The sequence below is a fragment of the Danio rerio genome, chromosome 7 (assembly GCF_049306965.1).
Source record: "Danio rerio strain Tuebingen ecotype United States chromosome 7, GRCz12tu, whole genome shotgun sequence".
In the NCBI taxonomy this organism is placed as follows: Eukaryota; Metazoa; Chordata; class Actinopteri; order Cypriniformes; family Danionidae; genus Danio; species Danio rerio.
The window spans coordinates 49,279,235-49,301,457 of record NC_133182.1 but is presented as its reverse complement, the minus strand read 5'-3'; the positions used below and the strand labels follow the sequence as shown (position 1 = coordinate 49,301,457).

General features: G+C 40.6%; 1 protein-coding gene across 1 annotated transcript in view; it reads left to right on the top strand.

Annotated features, from left to right (window-relative positions):
* The window catches only part of si:ch211-186j3.6, a 435,691-nt gene that overhangs the window by 360,739 nt on the left and 52,729 nt on the right, over positions 1-22,223 (top strand). Inside the window, exons 24-26 of the mRNA XM_001920953.7 lie at positions 2,950-3,077; positions 16,095-16,222; positions 16,599-16,722. Coding sequence (XP_001920988.3) covers positions 2,950-3,077; positions 16,095-16,222; positions 16,599-16,722 — 380 coding nt within the window. The remainder of the gene's footprint in view (positions 1-2,949; positions 3,078-16,094; positions 16,223-16,598; positions 16,723-22,223) is intronic.

Here is a 22,223-nt window from a genome sequence, read left to right as displayed (position 1 = left end):
TCTTACAGTGGCTGACCACTGTAATAGCTCCTTGACTTATACCTGCGAAAGTACTGAGCAGTTTTATTAAACAGTACTTCTGAGCTATTATTTCCATCATTGCTGTATTTGTGTCTCAGCATGTGTTAACCAAACTCCCCTCTGAGCCGTAGAGCAAGACAAAGTCCCCGAACACTCAAGAGCTGCTTGAATTGGTTAAAACAGTGGAGACTAATGGAGGACATTTACTAGCCAAACCGTTCAGTGCAAGATTTAATGGAAGAAATGAAGTGACGGCAAGAATAAAGCACAGATGGATGGCATAAATCTGCCAGTTTTAATGACGGTGTGAGGGAATTAGCCAGGACAATCTGTCTGGAGAGTCAATCATTTGATTTGAGCTAATGAAGTGGGTACATGTGTTTCGAGAAGAGTCTAGTTTTGCTTAATTGCAGTTTGTCTCACCTCTTATACAGTACAGTATGAATAAAACACCATGACGGATGAAAGTTTGGTTTCTCAGTAAATGCCAGACATTGTGCAGCATTTGAGCTGAAAGGAAGTGCCTGTGATTTACAGAAATGAAAAGGCACGGTATCAAAGTGAAAACTTCAGAGGATGACAAATAAGAAAATAAATAGAGGGAATTAGAAGACATATTGAAAAAGAAGATTGGTGAGACACAAGTCACACCAAAACATCGTCCAAAATGGGCACGACGGGCTTAGTTAACAGCAAAGATCCTGCTGATAAATGTTAAATTAGTTGGAGGCATTTCTCTGTGTATGATGTCAGACTAGACAAAGCTTAAGGGAGTCTTTCTGGCTTCATTAATTTTTAATTTGCCAATCGACTAACTCGGACTAAAAGAAGAACTTTCCATAATATGTTTTTTCCTATTATCCAGAACATGATATAATCGTAATTGCAGCAGGCTTCGCAGCACTTACTTCACCCTGTAATGTGAAACAAGCATTACACTTCAAAAAATATGCTTTTTTTGTTTTTGTCACATTTCTAGTTCAATTATAAAAAATATAAAAAAATATTAAATAAAACAAAAAAGAAAATCAAATTAAGTTGCTTTGTTCCTTGAAACAAGCTAAATAATCTAAGATTAATTTATTTACCCTATCGACCAATTTCTTTTTGCTTGTTTTAAGGAAAAACCTCACAATTTTACTTATTTGGACAGTTTGAAACAATGATTATTTTTTCTTATCTTAAAAATGCTTGTTAATTTAATAGTTTTAAGATATTTGGTCTAGAAACATGACAAAACCTCTAAGGAGCTCAATTTAAATGGTCTAGGCGCAAAGTCTAAAGCGCATGGCGCAAAAGCATTAAGGGCATGTCCGAATCCACTTTTACTAAGGACAGAAAAATACAGTTTGTACCACAGAGCATGGTCTAACAGGCTTTTGCTTATTCTCTTAATGAGTTATGAGTGTGTTTTGAGCATTACGTCCATTAAAACAACCAATCTTCATTGCTAAATGGCTAAGATGGATTTCATTGAGAAAATAGCTGTGTTTATGTGCTTTAGGAAGGCTGATAAACAGCCTTTAATCATTTGGAGCCGTGTCCAAGTCCACTAGATCCTTTCAGAGGTGCACCCAGCTCTCTGAGTTCATCAACTCATCTAGAGACTCTACCTGGATGATGGAAGCTATCAGCGTTACTTCCAAGTGAGCCGAGCCCAGTTTGATTGTTGTCCGGTTTTGGCAAGAGGGTTTCCCCCTGGACACCAACAACAGGCGCTACATCATAATCACGCCCCATACAAGAGAAAGCTCCTAATTGGTTAACACGGAGCGAATGTCTGCTGAAGTTCATTAAGCACATTAAGCACGTCATTTGCGCAAACAACTCAACTTGCTCCGCTTCACTGCGTCTTTCCATTGACTTAACATGTAAATCACTCTATTTACATGGCAGATTTTGTAAGTGGAAAAAACTCAACGCTTAACTAGCAAGAAAACAGTTAAACAGACCATCTACAGCGGTAGGATAAATAATGAGCCTCCTCAATTCAGCCTCTTTACTTTTTCTTTATTTTACTATTACTCTTTACTTTACTCCTTTACTTTAGTGTTGTACGCACTCCACTGAAGACATCTATTTGGCATATTTAATTTTATTTGCTAAGTGCAGAGATTTGGTTCAAAACTATTTCTATATTCAGTTCTAAATAGTTATATCCAAAAAGGTGGACAAATCTAAACTTGTTTTTATAAAAAAATATATATAAATATGCATATAATAAATAATACTGATAATAATAATAACATTATACAAATGCAAATTATCATGAATAAACTGACATGAAGGCATGGAGGTAGTGTTATTATAGTTATGTAGAATAAAATAATATATTATCCTTAATAATTAATTTTTTTACTTTTTTTATATGTAAAAATAGTTGTGTATTGCTGTACATCCTGTGTGTACTAAGCAATCTGTAAGCGTTCGGACCTGCATAGGTGCACAACTAACACACTCTGCACTGGACTTTAGACCAGCTTTTAGTTGGTTAACGGCGCAGTCTATTTCAGTTCCTCAAAATAGCAACTTGCCAACAATGCACCAAAACACACCACCTTAACAGACCAGCACACCCACAAGTCCACAAAGTGGTCGAATGAACTTGCTATTTAAACAATGTGGCGCAAAATGTGAAAATTATGGTCGCACTGGTGTGAAAACGCAACAAATCATGCCAAACACATCTTCCGCCTTATTGCGCTGTGTGTATGATAGGACCCTAAGTAAGAAAAACATTGTTTGCTGTGTAGTGGTACACTTGTTAATTAAAAAACCCTGCTGCTAGTCAAGCTTGTATAACACTTTTAACTTGTTAGTTGATGTTCAAGGTTAAGTCTTTATAACCATCCTCTGCTTTGTAGTTCTGTGTCCGCCTTTTAACCGTCCACCCATCAACCCATTGCTCTGTCTGTCCTTGTCTCTCAGAGCTGATCGACGGCACCCCCACCCTGAAAATTAACCACGGCTCGGGCACATTGGTCCTGCAGTTGCCGGGCAACGTGAACGTAGCGGACAGACGGTGGCACAGACTGGACGTGAGGAGCAACAGCAAAGTAAGTGTTCACTGTTAGCGAGAGAATGACTGCCGAGTTCAATCGAGCGGAGGCCTGTTCCTCCTCCAATAATACACCTCAGCACTTCTGTACAAGATGTCAAAGTCTCACTATCTCATCTGAAAACAGCTTCACAGTCCGTGGAGTTGTGGTCACAGCTGTTAGCTGGGTTTACTTGATCCTAGACGCTGTTTAGTGTGCTAATTTGTATTCAGCGCTGTCAGATTCAGCGGCTGGGCTCTGTATAAGCACCGGTTTGTGTTCTTGCTGTGGTGGAATTTGCCTTAGGGTCAGTCTGGGATTGCTTGAAATTATAATGCTTATTGTTCAATACAAACAGGTTGTAAGCATCCTGCTGGGTGCGGAGGAGAACAGTGCAGGTTGGAGCTTTTAGCGTCTTGACATGCTATGTGTTTAATAATACCGCGCCTCAGGCTTTAGAGCAAGAGTTTGGAGTGTGCAGAAACACAACAGCTTTATTTCACTAGTTTGTGGATCTGTTCAGCTTTAACAGTTTCAGGGAGAGAGAGCTCTTGAGACAAGATGGTGACTCAAAGGGATCATGAACTCCCTCTGTTTATTTTCTAGTGTTCTCTGAGGCCCAGTTAAAATGTTATTAAGATTTTACATCAAACAATGGCCTGATTTAGAACAGGCTATTATCTGTACGGTTTTCCACTTCTCATCTAAACTGACTGTTTCAGAAGGCATGGTGGATTGTGAACTTGTAGGTAAAAATCTATGAGTGTACATTATGGAATCAAATCGATGCCAAAAGTATTGGAATAAAAAACTTGTTGAATAGCACTAACTTAAAAAAATAATGCATTGAATTAACAAGTGTTTGCATCTTAATGCCATAAATTGCGAGGGTTTGTAAGTTTAGGTCGTAAAATTTAATATGCAGTTAAAGTCAGAATTATTACCACCGTCCTTTGAATTTATTTTCTTTTTTAAATATTTTTAAATATTTCCCAAATTATGTTTAACAGAGAAAGGAAATTTTCACAGTATGTCTGATTTAAAAAAAATTTCTTCGTCTGGAGAAAGTCTTATTTGTTTTATTTCAGCTAGAATAAAAATAGTTTAAAAAATTTTTTAAAAGCATTTTAAGGACGAAGTTATTAGCCCCTTTAAGCTATATATATATATATATATATATATATATATATATATATATATATATATATATATATATATATATAATTTTTTATTTTATTTTATTTTTTTATTTATTTTTTTTTTTTTTGATAGTCTACAGAACAAACCATCATTATACAATAACTTGCCTAATTACCCTAACCTGCCTAGTTAACCTAATTAACCCAGTTAATCCTTTAAATGTCACTTTAAGCTGTGTAGAAGTGTCTTGAAAAATATACAGTAAAATATTATTTACTGTCATCATGGCAAAGATAAAATAAATTAATACTTTAGCTATTTATTTAAGCTGTGAATACTTAAATTCAAAACACATTTTTATACATAAAATCAATACTTTTTTTATATTTATATTTATATTTTTTATATTTACGCTCAATAAAATTGCTACAATAAAATTGCTCAATACTAATACAATGTATAATATAAAAAGAAATTGCTTCTCTGAAATCAGTGGTTCAAATTCGGCTGTTAAAATTCGACATTACTTATGGGAACTGCAGGAAAAGCAATAGATTGCAGATTGAAGATTTTTAAACTAGAAAATAGGTGAGGAAAAAAGCTAATAATGGCACAAAAGTAGCATTTAATATTAATATCAGTATCTTGGACATTATAAGTATAATAAAAGCATTATATGTAGGCTTAAAATGAGTAAATGATGCCTATATTCCTGTTTCTCTTTTTTATAGTTAATATTCTTTATAGCAGTCAATAATAATAAAATGTTACATCTTTGGAAGTTATGGTTAATAGAAATAAATATAATGTGAAACATCATATTTGTCAAAAGAGAGTCTAGGTGCATGTAACTCCACCAGTCCAAAGAGAGAATAAACTCAAATTTACTCTGAGCCCCATAGACGCTGCATTAGAAACACCTCGCATAAGCGGTAATTTGTTTTTTTGTAATTTGAAGCAAAGATGATATAATACATTCATAAATGCATATAAATGTTCTCACATTTTTTCGAATTAATAAGTCGAATTAAAGTCAAGTCGAATTAATAAAACCTTTTAAGGATTTAAGATTATGATGACCGTTAAACATGTTATAACAGTCTTGTGAAAAGGGTCAATAATATGTATAATGACGCAGATATTTATATTAATATTAAATGCTACTTTTGTGTCTTTGTTAGCTTTTTTCTTCACCTATTTACTGGTTTAAAAATCTTAATTTAATTCCATCTCTACCTGCTGGTGAAAAAGCAATTGGAGATCTTCAATCTACAATCTATTTGTCATGTTCACCAGCGAACAAACCACCTGGGGCCTGTTTCAGAAAGGAGGTTAAGTGAAAACTCAGAGTATTTTAACCCTGAAATGAGAGAAACTCTGGGTTTTCCGTTTCAAAATGGCAGGTTTGTTAAACTCAAGAAATCAGGGTAAGTCAAGCCTGTTTCTGAAAGAAAGGTAACTTTAACTCAGAGTCAGTTACTGTGGTAACTTACTCTGTGAATCTAACCTGGTCTGGGGCAGGTTTTATTCTCTAAACTCTGAGTTTCTGTTGGTCTCCTCCCCTTTTTTAAAGATGAAGCGTATTTCTCGCCATAGCCTTACGTTTCCACCCACCTATTTTAGAGCTGATTTTGGAGATGCCCATAAAAACGATTGATGGAAACGTCGTGATTCATAACTTTTGAAAAAAACATAAAACATGTGCATAACTGAGTAGGTTAAACTTTTATTTTACATAAACTACGAAGTGCACTTAACAAATTACAGTATGTACATTAAAAAATGGACAAACCAGCAGACTGAGCACACTGCAGAACATCTTAAATGTTGTTTAAGTCATTCTAAAATGCCTGAGCTGTTTCAGTATTAGTGTATATTATTAATTACCTCCGAGCGTCTGGAGCGTGTCAAGATCTCCGCGTCTGGCTTCAAACGCCCCCACGTGTTCATTGTGTGTCAATTGTCTTCTGAGGCGCAAGTACATTAATTAAATTAAAAAAAAACATTGACGCAGCTTGTTCTACCGCAGTAAATTCTGTTTTTACTGTTGATATTTGGCGCAAGTTAATCAGGAAGTGACAATTGTGTTCTCTTCGACTCTTTGGATAAAAACACTGCTTTATTTTTAGGCATTATTCCAGTTTTGCACAAATTTATGTAGGCTAATAGCCTATATTTTGATGGAAACACAGCTATTGCCTACATTTTTGTCACACACACAAATCATGTAGGAGGCTAGTTACTAGATTAATGGGATTATTATTCTGTCTAAAAATATTTTATTACTGCTTACCTTCTTAATGTTTTATCAACCTCTATCACTTGATCAATAAAAAGGCAGACACACAACAAGTGCACTGTTAAATCTATTAAAACTGAGAAAAGTGTATAAAAGTTTAGAAAAAAATTATAAACGTCACACATAACATTACTTATTTTATTAAACTTAAATGTTTAAATACTTAAAATTAAAAATTACGCATTAACTTGAGCAGCTGTTTTCCCACGCTAACTGTCTCTGTTTCACTGATGGCTGCTTCTTTTTAAATATATACACTCATATTTGCTATAACTTTGCATGTGCAGATCAAGTTGGATCAGCTGGAGAAAGAAATGGTGATCTCTTTTTTTAAGATGTTGCCATGGTCATTCGTAATATCTGCGCTCTATTGATAATGCCTTTTTATAATCACGGTGTGCGCGCTTAACTCTGAGTTGGTCTACTCAAAGTTGATTGACCCAGCTCAGATCAGCTATTCTGAAACCGAAAACTCTGAGTTTTTAATCTCTCGGTAAACCAACTCAGAGTTCAAGTTTAAACTCCGAGTTGTTTAAACCTCCTTACTGAAACAGGCCCCAGATGTCGCTTGTAAACACTCACTCATGGAACTACAAATCTGCTAGTAAATGGACTACATATTCAGTCATGCCACACACACACACCTGCTCCAAGTCTCCACTGATTAGACTCCCACAGCTGATCCTGCTTCAAGACTGATTACACACAGTATTTAAGCAGCACACACACTCATTCACATTGCAGAGTCTTGTTAACTGTACTAACACTACAACGCGGTCTCCTTGTCTTGTTATCCTGTTTATTGACTTTAGCCTTGTTTTGTCTTAGTCTGCCGCCTGCCTTACAACCTCCCTCCTGATATTTGACTACGATTCTGGACTGTCTCAATATACCTGTTTACACCTGTATTGACCTTTGCTTGCCTGACTATGATTAAACCTGCATTTGGATTCAAACTTCTGTTGTCAGTGTCACTCCCCATGGTTACACTATTGCTTTTCCTGCAGTTCCTGAATATGATGTTGAATTTTAACAGCCGAATTTGAACCACTAAATTTAGGGAAGCAAATTTTTGAACTGAAAAAAAAAAAGAACTGAAAATGGTATTTTCAATATTATACATTGTATTTTTAAACATAACTCAATATTTTGGAAGTAAATTCTGGAATTTGAATATGAAGTATTGAACTTGAGTATAAAAATGTGTTGTGAATTTAAATATTAGCAGCTTAAATAAACAGCTATGTTAAATTTCAAGCCCTTAAATTACAAACCCTGGCAATTCATGGCAATAAAATGCAAGCACTTATTAATTTAATGGATTTGTTTTTTTAAGTTGGTGCTATTCTACAAGCTTTTTATTTCAATACTTTTAGCATTGGTTTTGTTCCATAATACATACAAGCAAATATATTGAGGAGACATCTAGAGGCCAGTATACAATAGATGCATTTGCTGTGATTTTTCAGTAAGGATGATTCAACTTTTGCTTTTAGTTCAATTGGAGCTGACGTATTTATAGACTTCTCTTGACAAAGAAATGGATATAAACTTTTTCTTTGTAGCTTCACACCAGTACTTTGGGATATTGTGAGTTGGATTTTAGCAGATATTATGTTTTTGTTTGTTATCTGTATTCTAGCACTTCCTTTGTTTGTTTACTTGTAATCCTCAGGTGTTTTGTGTGTGATGCCCAGTTTTTTTTTTTTTTTTTTTTTTTTTTAAGTTGGCAAGTGTGTGATGCCTTGTGGTTTCAAATCTGTTAAACCTTGTTAATGCATTCCAGTCATAAAGGGATAGTTCACAAAAAGAAAAAAAGAAGAAAAAAATATTTACTTACTGTTCAAAATCGTTTTTCATTGAACACAAATTAAGATTTATTGATGAATGTTACAAACCATTAAGCACTTATTTTCATAGTAGGAAAATACAATAGAAGTCAATTATTACTGGTTTTCAACAACTTTCAAAATAAACTATTTTGAGTTCAACTGAAGAAAGTCAAACAGGTTTGTGATGGGTGAATAAATGATGATAGAGCTTTCTGTATTTTGTGAATGTGTCTCTTTGAAATGCATTAAAAATGTTTTGTTTATTTTTTAAACACATGAAATATATAATTTATGAAACCAAGAAATGTCTGTCCCACAATTAAAGTTATTTTACTAAAACTGAAACATCAAGGAATTCATGAAGACAATGAAGAATTAATCCAAATGATTAGAGCAGTTTTCTGAAATGACATTATCATTTTTACTGATCATGCCAAGCAGACATTCAGAATGCCTAAAGATTATGAATTCATACTTTTTTTATACTTTTAAATTAAAGGCTTCCCTTACCTGGTGTTGTAGGGTATGTATGCTATTTATGATAGTGTCAAACATCCTCTCTCTTCTGTAAATGAGGCAAAATACATGTTAACTCATGTTAACTTACATGTTAACTTCCTGCTCTACCAAATGGTTGACTGTATTTTGATTATTTAAATAATGACTGTTAATGATATTTAAAGTAAATGACTGTTTTAAATAATGGCTTACACACACAGCATTGTTGTTTTACTTAAAAATAAATATCTAACAAACATAATCCTGTTGCAATACTACACTTGATTTCTATTTTATTGTTAAAAAAAAAAAAATAAGAAAGCATGTTAAAAGAATATTACTTTCAAAAAAGATTATTTAGTATTGCAAAATGTTGTATTTTGGTTGTTGTTTTTTTTATCTATTAGTCTTACACTTCATATTTTCTGATTTTTCACAGTATATGTATTAATTCCAGTATGTTTACCATAAACATGTTTTTTTTAATAAACAGATTTACCATTTGGTAGAGGCTGATATTTTAGAAATTATGCTATGTGTTGAAAAAAAAATGCATTTTAAGTTTAAAAATGCAATCCAATTTTAAAGCAGTTAATAGGTTCATAATTCCTAATAACTGATTATTCAAATTAGATATTGACTGTGATTTAATCATAATCTTCAATTTCTCTTTTTACATTAATCAAATCATACCTACAGTCTTTGTTATTAGCTGGGTCTCATTTCAGAGTCTGCATCCTCAGATGGATGCATTCGAAGTGTGTTGCGTCATCACAACAAGATGAAGGCTGTCTCATTTCCAAAAAAATTGAAAGCTCCTTCAAAATGTAGCCTCAAAATGCATCCTTCGTTTCCCAGGTAATGAAAGACACAACTAGTGGATCCTTAACGGCCTCGAACATCCCAGGTGCTGAGGCTAATGTGAACTTTCTGAGAGTAGGATATTTAGAAAAAAGATTTAAGCTTCCGGGAGGAAACCGGGGAACCCGGGGGAAATCCTTGCGGACACAGGGAGAACATGCAAACTTCGCATAGAAATACCGGATGGTCTAGCGAGGACCCGGCACCATAGGTATTCTTGCTGTGAGACAACAGTGCCAGTCACTGGGCCACTGCCCATTCTGGATAAAGGTGGAAGAAGGGGAGGAGGTTTTTTTTCAGATGAACATCGTTATAGAAGGGAAATGAGGATTTGTATTGTGACTTGGGATCCTTTGATTGGAGGATCGTGAATAGCTAATGTGGGCCAGCTGGGTCAATCATGAGCATGTGCTCCTGTAACAGTGACCAGCTAGTAAGTTCTGTGCAGGTAAACCTCAGTCCTCTGACCTCTAAAGGTGCTCTAGAGGATGGGAGTGAGGTTTAGGGGGGTGAGCGTAATGGAGGCCAGCTAGTAAGTGCTGTGCAGGAAAACGTTCGAGGTTACAGAAGTAACCCTTCGTTCCCCGAGGAGGGGAACGGAAGTGCCATGAAATGGGAGGATTCGGATCAGAAGCCGCTTGTCTGGAGAGTATTGAACGGGCCAATGAATGAAATTAATTGGCAGCGTAAGCTTGCGCAGGTGTGCGGCATAGGCAATTAGCCCAGCATATAAGCACACCTGAAGCCAGCAGACGCTATCCTTTTAAGCTGAAGATCCTTTCAAACAGCTAAGGGACAGTCATTATGGCGACGGAGTATGGCACTTCTGTTCCCCTCCTCGGGGAACGAAGGGTTACTTCTGTAACCTCGAACGTTCCCCTTCGGTTGGGGAACTTCAGTGCCATGAAATGGGAGAAGTATGGAAAGCGCCATAATGACTGCACCTTACCAACACCCCCGATGAGTAGATAGTCAAGCAAGCGTGACGCACCCACATCATGGGGGGCGCGGTCCTCCAACGTGTCCCTGGCCCTAATTTATCCTACTTCAACAGAAGTTTTACGGATTTAGATATATTTTTTGGGAAGTCGTGAGCATCTAGATAATTCTAGGAAATACGACAGTACGTTGGGAAGCGTGCAATCCCGATAGGGAGGACGCTGCGGAGGCCATCCGTTACCCAAGGGGGGATAGATGGCAGAATTTACATATGGACTAGCCCTAAAAGGGGGAGTACGCATAGCAAAAGAGTGGTTAGCGGGGAGGGAAGACACGGGTCCGCCCAGGGGGGGGGACTTAACCGTGGCGGAATAAGCATATGGGATCGCCTAGTGGGGATCACGCATAGCAGGCACCTTTACCCAAAACGCGGGCTGACCAGCGGGCAGACCTACAACGTAGTGGGCCAGCAAGTGACTCCTCCGCTGAGTCAGTGCTGGGGGCCACGGAGGAATCTGCAGGGCTCACCTGATGGGGAACTTTACTGACAGATAAAAAGGCGCACGTATCTCCGTGTTAGGGAAAATGGCGCAGCAAGCGTGTTTCAACACCCTACCGAATTGTTTCCTCAATCACCAAGGGTTACCTAATACCCTTGAGGAAACCGGCTCCACTCGCAGATTGTAAAACCTTGCAAATGTGTTGGGTGTCACCCAGCCCGCAGCTCTACAGATGTCTGTTAGAGGGGCGCCGCGTGCGCGCGCTCGAGAGGATGCGAAGCTCCGAGTGGAGTGCGCACGCGCTCTCGGGGGACGCGGCTCATCTCCTGATAGTGAAAGAAGGCATCCACAATCTAGTGGGAACTTATTTCGGTACGGCACTTCCCTGCTGCCGACTGCTATAACAGACGAAGAGCTGCTCAGATGATCTAAACTCTGAGTGGGGTCCGGATAATACGCAAAACGCGAACTGGACTATAAAGAAGGGCTGGGTCTGCCTCCTCCGAGGGCAGCGCTTGCAGGCTCACTACCTCGTATTAAAACGGAGTGGTAGGAACCTTGGGCACATATCGCGGGCGGGGTCTCAGGACGTGAGAGAAAGCCAGCCCAATTACAGGCACGAGTCACTGACCGAAAAATGCCTCCGGGTCACCGACCCTCTAATCGATATCAACGCGACCAGCAGAGCTGTCTTCAGGGACAGAAGATACTGAGTCGAGGATCGAAGGGATCTAACGCGGCTTGTGTAGCGGGTGCGAGATCCTAAGAGGGCATTAGAGGGGGCGGGGATTAATTCGCTTAACGCCCCTGAGGAACCGGATGATGAGGTTATGCGTTCCCACGGTGCTGCCAGCCACCGCGTTATGAGAGCGGAGATGGCAGCCACGTAACCTTGAGTGTGGAGGGCGACAGCCTGCTCTCCAACTTCTCTCGGCGTAAAGAAAGCACAACGCTGATCTGGCAAATTACGGGGGTCTTCTCAGCGAGAGACACACCATTCAGTGAATAGACTCCACGTCAGGGCATAGGCGCGCTCGGGGAGGGGGCTCTAGCCCGAGTGACGGTATTAGCCACCGCAATCGGAGGTTACCTAAGTCTTCCTCGCGTCTAAAAATCTCCAAAGATCGGCGAGGGTGCCAGGTGGTGCCCTGTCCCTGAGAGAGTAGGTTCTCTCAGGGACTGCCAGGGGAGGGCTATCGCGAGGGAGAGCTCTGACATCCAGGTCCGGTTGAGCCAGAGGGGCGCATCCGTGCCGAGAGCACTCGGTCAGGGAAAGAACAACTGGCAATGAGCGATCTCGGGGGAAGCAACAGATCGATCTGGGCTTCCCCGAATCGCGCCCATATCAGCTGAACAGACTCGGTGTGGAGTCTCCATTCTCCAGGACGCAAGGCTGCCGTGAGAGTGCATCGGCTGCACGGTTGAGCTTGCCTGAATATGAATGGCGTGCAGCGATTTCAGCCGCGGATGACTCCAGAGGAGCAGACGGCGGGCGAGCTGAGACATGCGGCGAGAGCGCATACCCCCTATACGGCTGATATACGCCACCGCCGCCGTACTGTCCGTCCTGACCAGCACGTGTTGCCGCTCCAGCACCGGAAAAAAACGGTGGAGAGCGAGGAACACTGCCAACAGCTCCAGGCGATATGCCAATGCAACTGGGTACCTTTCCACAGGTCCGCAGCCGCATGCCCGCAACGCACAGCCCCCCAGCCCGTGTTGGAAGCGTCTGCTGAAACGACAACAAGACTGGACGCCTGTTCTAGAGACACCCAGGCCTGTAGGAACGAGGGGTCACTCCAAGGGCTGAGGGCGCGGCGACACAGCGCAGTAACAGAGACTCGGTGTGCGCGCGCGTGCCATGCGCGTCTGGGGACTCGATCGTGAAGCCAGTGCTGAAGTGGTCTCATATAGAATAATCCGAGCGGCATGAAGCGGCTGCGGATGCCATATGCCCCAGGAGCCTCTGAAATAGTTTCAGTGGGACCACTATTTTACTGTCGAGCTCTCTCAGACAGTACAGCATCAGCTGAGCGCGCTCTCCGGAGAGGCGCGTTGCCATGGTGACCGAGTCCAGCTCCAGCCCGAGAGAAGAGATCCTCTGCACGGGGGCGAGTTTGCTCTTTTCTCGGTTGACCTGAAACCCCCACAGGTGGAAGTGCCAGAGCACTTTGTCTCTGTGCATAATCAATTGCTCCGAGAGAGGGCAAAAATCAGCCAGTCGTAAAGAAATCGAGTATGCAGATGCCCGCGAGCCGAAGGGGCGCTGAGGCACCCTCCGCGGGCTTGGTGAGGACCCGCGGAGACAGAGAGAGCCCGAAGGGGAGGGCTTTGTATTGCCAAGCTCGACCTTCAAACGCAAACCGCAGAAACTGACGGTGGCGAGGAAGAGTGGAGACATGGAAATACGCGTCCATCAGGTCTAATGCTGCAGACCAACCCAGAGGACGAACGCACCGGAGGATGCGCTTCTGCGTGAGCATTCTGAACGGCAGCTTGTGCAGGCAGCGGTTCAAAACGCGCAGATCTAGGATTGGCCGTGACCCACCGCTCTTTTTGGGCACGATGAAGTGTGGGCTGTAAAACCCGCACTCCATCTCGGCTGGAGGGAGCGGCTCGATTGCATCCTTTGCCAGGAGGACAGCAATCTCTCGCAAGACAGGGGCGGACAGGGGGCTGACCCTGGTGAATACACACCCGAGACTTGGGGGGCCGTTTCACGAACTGAATCGCATAGCCGAGTCTGATTGTTCGTATGAGCCACCGCGAAGAGCTGGCCCACGCTAACCAGGCAGGCAGAGCTCTCGCTAATGGACTCATCGCTACAATCGCTGACGTACCAGCAGTGGGGCAGCGCGGAGTGGGTGTGCTGATCCGGGAAGCGCGCGGGTCCCACGGAAAAGCTGGAGGTGAGATATTTGCTCTCACTCCGTACCCGAGCTCCGGAGGGGAGGCTCGAGGGGTGGGAGAAAGGAGACCGTCCTCCCAGCGCTCGTGAGCCACTGGCGAAACGCACCGAATCTGCAAGCTAGAAAGCATAGCGTCCCAGACTGGCAGATTTCGGGCTGTCACATCCGGGGAAGTGGAAAAGTGCTCTCTTATATTTTCATGGCAGTAAAAAGTGCCGTTGGAAATGGAGCCCCGCCCTCCAGCGGGGAAAGAGCAAGTTCCCTCTTCTCCAGATGGCCTGTCCCAGGGGCGCTTCGCGGTCCGTTGCCGGACTTAGCGGCGTTCTGGGCAGGGGGGCTGCCTGCTTCCGAGGTGCCGGACACGCTCGCTTCGCCGGAGGCGTGTGCGGGGGCGGAGCAGCTCTCGTAGGCGGGCGCCTTCGGCGAGGAGCAGGTATGAATGGCACGGCGGGCGGAGCGGGCTACGGAGCCTGGGTTGGACCCACCCTCGTGCAGCTCGGCCAGCGCCTGCGCTTGGTAGCGCTGGTAGGTGGCTATCGCATGCAAGGCGGAAGCAGCCTGGCCCGCAGCTATGTAAGCTCTAGCTCCGAGGGAGGTAGATAACTTACAGGCTTTGGATGGGAGACGAGGCGGACCCCGCCAAGAAGAGGCGCCGTGCGGATTTACCGCCATCGCGCACTCAACCTGAGGAATCGCCACATAGCCCCTGGCTGTTCCACCGTCAAGAGTGGTTAGGGTGGAGGGACACGCAGCACGAGCAGAAAAAAGTGCTTTACAAGACCGCGTGAGCCTACTGTGCACCTCCGGGAAGAAGGAAACGCCCCTCTAGTCGGTCCGGCCGCGGAGCTGGGGGATAAACCATCTCCAACCCACGGCCGAAGCAGCCCGGGAAAGCACGGCTAACATGTCCGTTTCAGGATCCGTAGTGACAGCGCTCACCAGCCCGAAGGGGGCGAGCGGGTCTGGATCATCATCGGACAATGAAAGCCCACCCTCCGATGCCGCGGAGGACATCTGATCTCCGGTGTCAGCGAGTGTGAGAGCTACCATCTGGTTAGACGGATCACTCCCACTACCCGAAGCTTGGATGGAGCGCCGTGAGGAGCGAGAGGTCCGCGAGCCCGTGGGCAGCGGATTATCTCCCGCTAAAACCCTCAGATCTGCCCGAGCGCCCGCTGCTTTTTTAGAACAGGAGGCAACTGGGGTGGCTCGCTCTCTTGCGAAAGTTGGCCGCGATCTTAGCTGTGCAACGGTCATGGCATCGCAATGACGACATGAACCGCCCGCGAGCACCGCATTAACATGCTGGACCCCCAAACATGCAATGCAGTGATCGTGTCCATCATCCGGAGCCAGGAAACCCCCGCATCCAGAAACGCACAGTCGGAGCGCCATCCTGAAAAGGACGTGCTGCACGACTGTGTTGCTCTTTTAGGAAAGTTGCAACAATACGCACCGCTCTGGAGGACCGGACCCAAAGAACCGCAGGCAAGGGAGAAACCCAGCTCGACCGTCTGCCACCGCGAAGACCCACTCTGGACCGGGAGACACACTCGTTCGCTCTGAAGTGCTTGAACAGCAAGAGGAACCCTCATCGACTCACTCAGAAAGGATCTGAAGCGAAAAGGATAGCGTCTGCTGGCTTCAGGTGCGCTTATATGCTGGGCTAATTGCCTATGCCGCACACCTGCGCAAGCTTACGCTGCCAATTAATTTCATTCATTGGCCCGTTCAATACTCTCCAGACAAGCGGCTTCTGATCCGAATCCTCCCATTTCATGGCACTGAAGTTCCACAACCGAAGGGGAACTCCTCTTACCTCTAAAGGTGGTCTAGCGACAGATGCTATAGAGGCCATGGTTTTTAGCCTCCTTGTTAGAGCAACCGACTCCCATGTGGAAGGACGCTGGTTTGATCCCAGCTTCAAGCGAGTTGTGATGTGTAGGACCAGCGGGGTTAGACTCATTTTAACAGGTGGTTTAATGTTTTAGTATTATATTACATGTTATTTTTTTATTATTATTTATATTATTTTTTACCTACTTGTTTCTTCTCAGGAGGTTCGTTTTACACTTGACCGTTGTGCAGGAGCCACTATCATGGAGATGGAGGGAGTGGGCAGCTGGCTGACTACTGAGGACCACACTTCCTGTGAAGTTACTGGCATCACACCAAATATGGACAAGTAAAGCTCCTCTCATACTCAAAGCATCTCTGTTCACACCAAATGTTGGTTCAAAGAGTTAAAAATAGGGCCCTGAATTTAAATTCCTCAAGCAAACCGTTCCTCTAACATGATATCATGACCCAGAGCCCCAATCAATGAAACACTCATTAGCTTCCTCATTCTCACTCTACATATGAACCTCATGCCAATTACTCAATAATATCTTGAAAAAATGTATAATTACACAAGGTCTCAATCTGAAAGGCCAAATGAATTATGAGTGTTAATCTGTACAAGGAAATGACTTCTTCATAACACACAGCACATTAGTAGCTCAATTGCTAGAGAGGAAAGTGTGGTTATAGGGTCATGACTTCTTCTGATGTGCTTTCAGGCATCTGAATGTGACGCAGGTGCTTCAGCTCGGAGGAGTGAATGAGAATCTGCCGTATATCTACCCACAACTCCAGCACAAACACTTCACTGGCTGTATCCGAAACCTCATCGTGGACAGCAAGGTGAGGAAACACATGTCTAGAACAGAGATGAGAGTACATTCAGAGAGTGAGCGAAGAAGAAAAGAGAAAAGATGCTTTTGAGTAAAGATGCAACCTCGGGTCATGGTTTTTATGAGCCTGACACATTTTTTTCCAGCTCATGTTGATTGCACTCTGTGATGCTATTTTCCATCATGAATTGTTTTTGTCGTTTTGATATTTTTGAAAAACATACTTTCTTGAACTTACCGTTTTTCACATAATTTGAAAAAGATCATCTTTTAGACAGTGTGGACAAAAGGTAAGGCTATTAGAGATAATAAATAAATAATAAAACAATTCTACAAAGAGCTTGCCAAATTGGGTGTGATGCTATGTCTGTGCAATAATGTGTTATACACCATTTGATGAAAACAAAGACCAGGGGATGCTTTTATGTTTATGTGCAGTGAATCTAGTGGGCAGGCGATATGAAATTTTTTTTATTTGTGCCTATGAATACAAAACTTAATAATGCTTAAATCAAAATACACCTTTAAAAAATCATTAGAAAGGGTCATATCTGAGACAATGGGCCCTATCATACAAGGCACGATGCAATTGTTGTTTGCTAGTTTCAGCTTGGCACAAGAGTCATTTTGATGTTTTGCAGCATGTTGTTTAAAAAGCGAATGCATTTGTGCCTAAAGGTGTTCTGGTCTAAAAAAGGAGGCGCATTGCTGGCACATTGCTATTTTGAGGAGCTATAATGGTCTGTTCAATAGTCCAGCGCAGTGCTTCACTTAAACATTGCTTAATACACACAGGATGTACAGCAGTACGCACATGACAAAGAATTAAATGAAAAAAAAAAAATACAAATGAAAAAGAATTAAAGCATAAAAATATAAAAAATATATATATATATTATTTTTTTAGCCTACATAAATATAAAAACCACCACCTCCATGTTTTCTTCATCTTGGCAGGCTTTTTTAGTTTATTCATGACAATTTGCTTTAGTATAATATTTTTATTAATATAATAATAATAATTATTATTATTATTATTATTATTATTATTATTATTATTATTATTATTATTGTTGTTGTTGTTGTTGTTGTTGTTGTTGTTGTTGTTGTTGTTGTTGTTATTATTATTATTATTATTATTATTATTATTATTATTATTATTATTTGCTGTATTATTTATTATATCCATATTTATATTTGTTTAATTAAAACAAGCTTAGATTTGCCCACCTGTCTGGTTTTAGACCATATGGGGCATAGCATGTGTATTTGGAAATAACTCACTTCGTTAATATTGTTCGTTTATTCGTTTGCTGGAATCAGTGGTTCTAGTGTTAATATTTTTGTTTGTTATTAATTTTATTTTCATATTTACTATATTTTATTCATATATTTTATTTTATTATTTTTATTTTATAAAAGAAAATAAAGCACGACATAACCTTCCATAAATTGCATACACTGTTAGATGCCGTCAAATATACCAGCTGTAGCCGTTCCCCGGATACTTCTGTCAGTATATGTATACTTTTAGCCATTTAGCTGCGAAGGATATTTGATTGTAGGGTCTGTGCTGTCTAGTTTACGCATTCTCTTTCTAAGGAGTCTTATTCTGAAGTGAGCTATAATCGACCATTCCACTTGCCACAATCTTGTAAGCTGATCTGTGATCTCGCAACCACGTTGTCATGTCAAAGTTTGTTAAAGTGGGCGGCTTGTTTGTTTCTCATCGTAACACCATGACTCAGCTCAGGGTTCTCCAGTCTGAAACACTTGACCATTTGTCACCAGACACAAAGGAACAGCACTGAAATGTTCACTTAGGCTTCTGTGGCTTGACTGGAGATCAGGTCATAGACTCTGGAAGGAGGAAGTACAGAGGTAGAATTGCTATTTTAGATTTCTGCCCACACTGCTTTCTCAAACAGTTTACTTCCTTTTGCTCTTTCTCTCTCTCTTGTTGACTTGAGAATTATGAGTAGGCTTTTTAGTGATGAATTCACACTGTGCATAACAAAGTGGTTTTAAGGATATTATGCCATTTACTGCAAGCAACTTGGGAAGTGCGTGTGGGGAACTACGGTGTTCACTTAAAAGGTCACACAGGTTTGCTTGAGCCATGCATTACATGAACATAACAGAGAAAGTACACTCCTTTACCAAAATCAGACTTAAGGGACTGAATGAACCAAACAACTGTAAAACCTGCAGTTAAATGGCAGGTCTAGCAAAGATATAGCCACAAGTAATTCAGAATAAATAGTGAGACCAGCCTATAGAGGCATAAAATACTAACTGATGATAGATAACAATTTAAAATATTAGAAAATATTTTCTTCAGTCATTTTTACTAAAGTAATATAATGCTGGAAAGTGTTACAGCAACTTATACAGTTTAAGTCAGAATTATTAGCCCCCCTGAATTATTTGTCCCCGTTTATATTTTTTCTCAATTTCAGAGAGAAGATTTTTTCCAACACATTTCTAAACATAATAGTTTTAATAACTTATTTCTAATAACTGCTTTATTTTGTCTTTGCCAGGATTACAGCAAATAATAATTTAATAGATTTTTTTAATGACACTTCAATTTAGCCTAAAGTACATTTAAAGGTTTAACTAGGTTATTTAGGTTAACTAGGCAGGTCAGGGTAATCAGGCAAGTCATTGTATAACAGTGGTTTGTTCTGTAGACTATCGAAAAGCAAATATAGCTAAACGGGCTTACAATATTGACCTTAAAATGTTTTTATAAAAAATTAAAAACTGTTTTTATTCTTGCCGAAATAAAACAAGTAAGACTTTTTCCAGAAGAAAAAATATTATCAGACATACTGTGAAAAATTCCTTGCTCTGTTAAACATAATTTGGGAAATATAAAAAAAAAAAGAAAAAAAAATTAATGGGGGGGCTAATAATTCAGATTTCAACTGCAGAAAAGCAATGTTGCATACATGACTGTTTTTCATGTTTATTTTTCCACAAAACATTCGCAAAATGGCACCAAACAGTCAAAGACTGTGGCATGACAGACAAGCAGTTAAACTATATAATTATATAGATTTGTGCATATTCACTGATACTTAGCAGTGATTCGAAGTTCCTTCATAAGCTTGTGTTATTTAGCAGCTGTAATATCGGAACAACATACCTTGTAAGGTGCGACTAACCAATCAGAATCAAGTGCTGCAGGCAGCTGTGTAATAAGTTATTATACATATTGCCTGTTAATCATGTGTTGGGTGTGTTGGCCTATAGCGTGATCCATGGATTAATGTATTTTTAATACTTGTAGTCGATTTGATTAATCCTAAATTTGTAATGATCACAAAGAGATCACCTTCCACATCATTCAAATCACTTGCCTTTTAGCTTTCCTGTAAAATATAATAAAATTAGAAGAATTTGGGGTGGCACCTAAATGCTTTCTTAGGTTAATAAAAGATTTTTCTGTTACTTCTTGTTTAGCCTGCAATCAATGCATTGTTAAAAAAGTACAATTAAACATTAAAAGCCCAAACATCCACACAACATATATTGTAAGTGATGATGATTTGCATATGTTCATTCATTCATTCATTCATTCATTCATTCATTCATTCATTCATTCATTTTCTTTTCAGCTTAGTTCCTTTATTAATTTGGGGTCACCACAGCAGAATGAACTGCCAACTTATCCAGCACATGTTTTATACAGGGGATGCCCTTCCAGCTGCAACCCATTACAGGGAAACACTCATACGCTCTCATTCATACGTATACACTACGGATAATTTTATCTTACGCAATTTACCTGTACCCAGAGGAAACCCATGCGAATGCGGGGAGAACATGCAAACTTCACACAGAAATGCCAGCTGACCCAGCCGAGGCTAAATCAGCGACCTTCTTGCTGTAAGGCGACAGCGCTACCTACTGCGCCACTGTGTTGCCTTGCATGTTTATTAATTCAAATTTGCATTTGATCAAGAAAAAGATTCCGTTCTTCTACTTTTCAGTTAGATACAAATAACCAAATAACACAGAAGTACTGGCATAACCGTTTATTCTTTAGATAAACACGGATGTTTATGGTAAAGATTAAAATCACTGTCATATTAACTTGACAGTTGTAGCAATTACATTACATAACCAATAGGTGGCGACAAACAATCATGAAAATATGACACTGAATAGCTCTATAAAAATGATACATCTAGTAATGAAACATATAAGGTGGCCGGGGGACCTAACATGCTGCAATTTAAGAAAATGTGCAATTACAAACAGCTCTAGCAAATTATGAAAGGATCTTTATCTATTTGACAGCACACGTGCTGTAATTCCTGACAACACAAACACATTTCTAAAAATCGTGCTGCATTTTTTTTATGACACAACACTTTATCAGAACACGATAACTAACATTTTCTCACAACACTTTCAAATTGCACGCAACACAACGGAATTGTTTCAAGGGGACTCTAAAACGTGACAGACCCGGCTACCATGTGACCTACCTGCATTAGTCGCTTAACTCCTATTCGTGAATTTTTTTGCCGGGCATCATGGGATAGTGTAGCATGCATCAGATGCGCACTTCAGAATCTCACCGGAAGTAGTAGGTCATCCGGGTACTTCTCACATACTGTTTTTCGAATTCTATGAATTCAGACATACTACTCAGCTCGCATACTGCTTTTAGCGTACTATATAGTATGGAAGTATGCGATTTCAAACGTAGCAATGGTTATTGAGACTAATAAAATACAAAAGACAAGAAAATCAGGACGTTGAAACAAACAACAAACTCACCTATCAAAGATCACCCATGATTTCACTGAGCAATAATCATTGCACAGCGGAGTCTGAAATGTTTTTGGGCCCCCTTGAAATATTTCCATTGTGTTCCGTTCTTTTTGAAAGTGTTGTGAGAAAATGCAGCACATTTTCGTAAATTGTTTGTGCAGAGAGAAAATGCTGCACGTTTCATTAATTTGTGTTTGTGTTTTGTAAAAATCTAGAGCATTTTTAATGTGTATGCGTTAGAGGTGTGAACCTACACTGGTCTCACGGTTAAGTTACGATTACCATGCCATAGATCTGGTTCAATTTAATATCTCGGTGCATCAGGGTGCATTGACAATGCATTTTATACACAGTTATATTTTACTTCACAGCACAACAATTATATCATTAAAATTTATACATATATTTAGATTTATACATAATTTGTCCTTTAAATGTCCTTTAATACAAGCAGTCAGATATATGAAATTTTGTTAAAAGCTGAAGTACATGCACAGCACAACATGAGCATTTAAAGCAAATAAAGAAATGTAAATGCTGTCTGAGCATTGACGATGGAGTTTTTACACCTCATGATTGGTCACGCGCTCAACAGAAAAGGCTGGGATTGGCTAAAATGAGCTGGCGCTGTTCACAGATGAATGACACTGATAAACGGCAGTGACGATCACAGTTGATTCATGATATATGCGGAGGAAAAAACTCATGCGCTAGTGTCAGTGA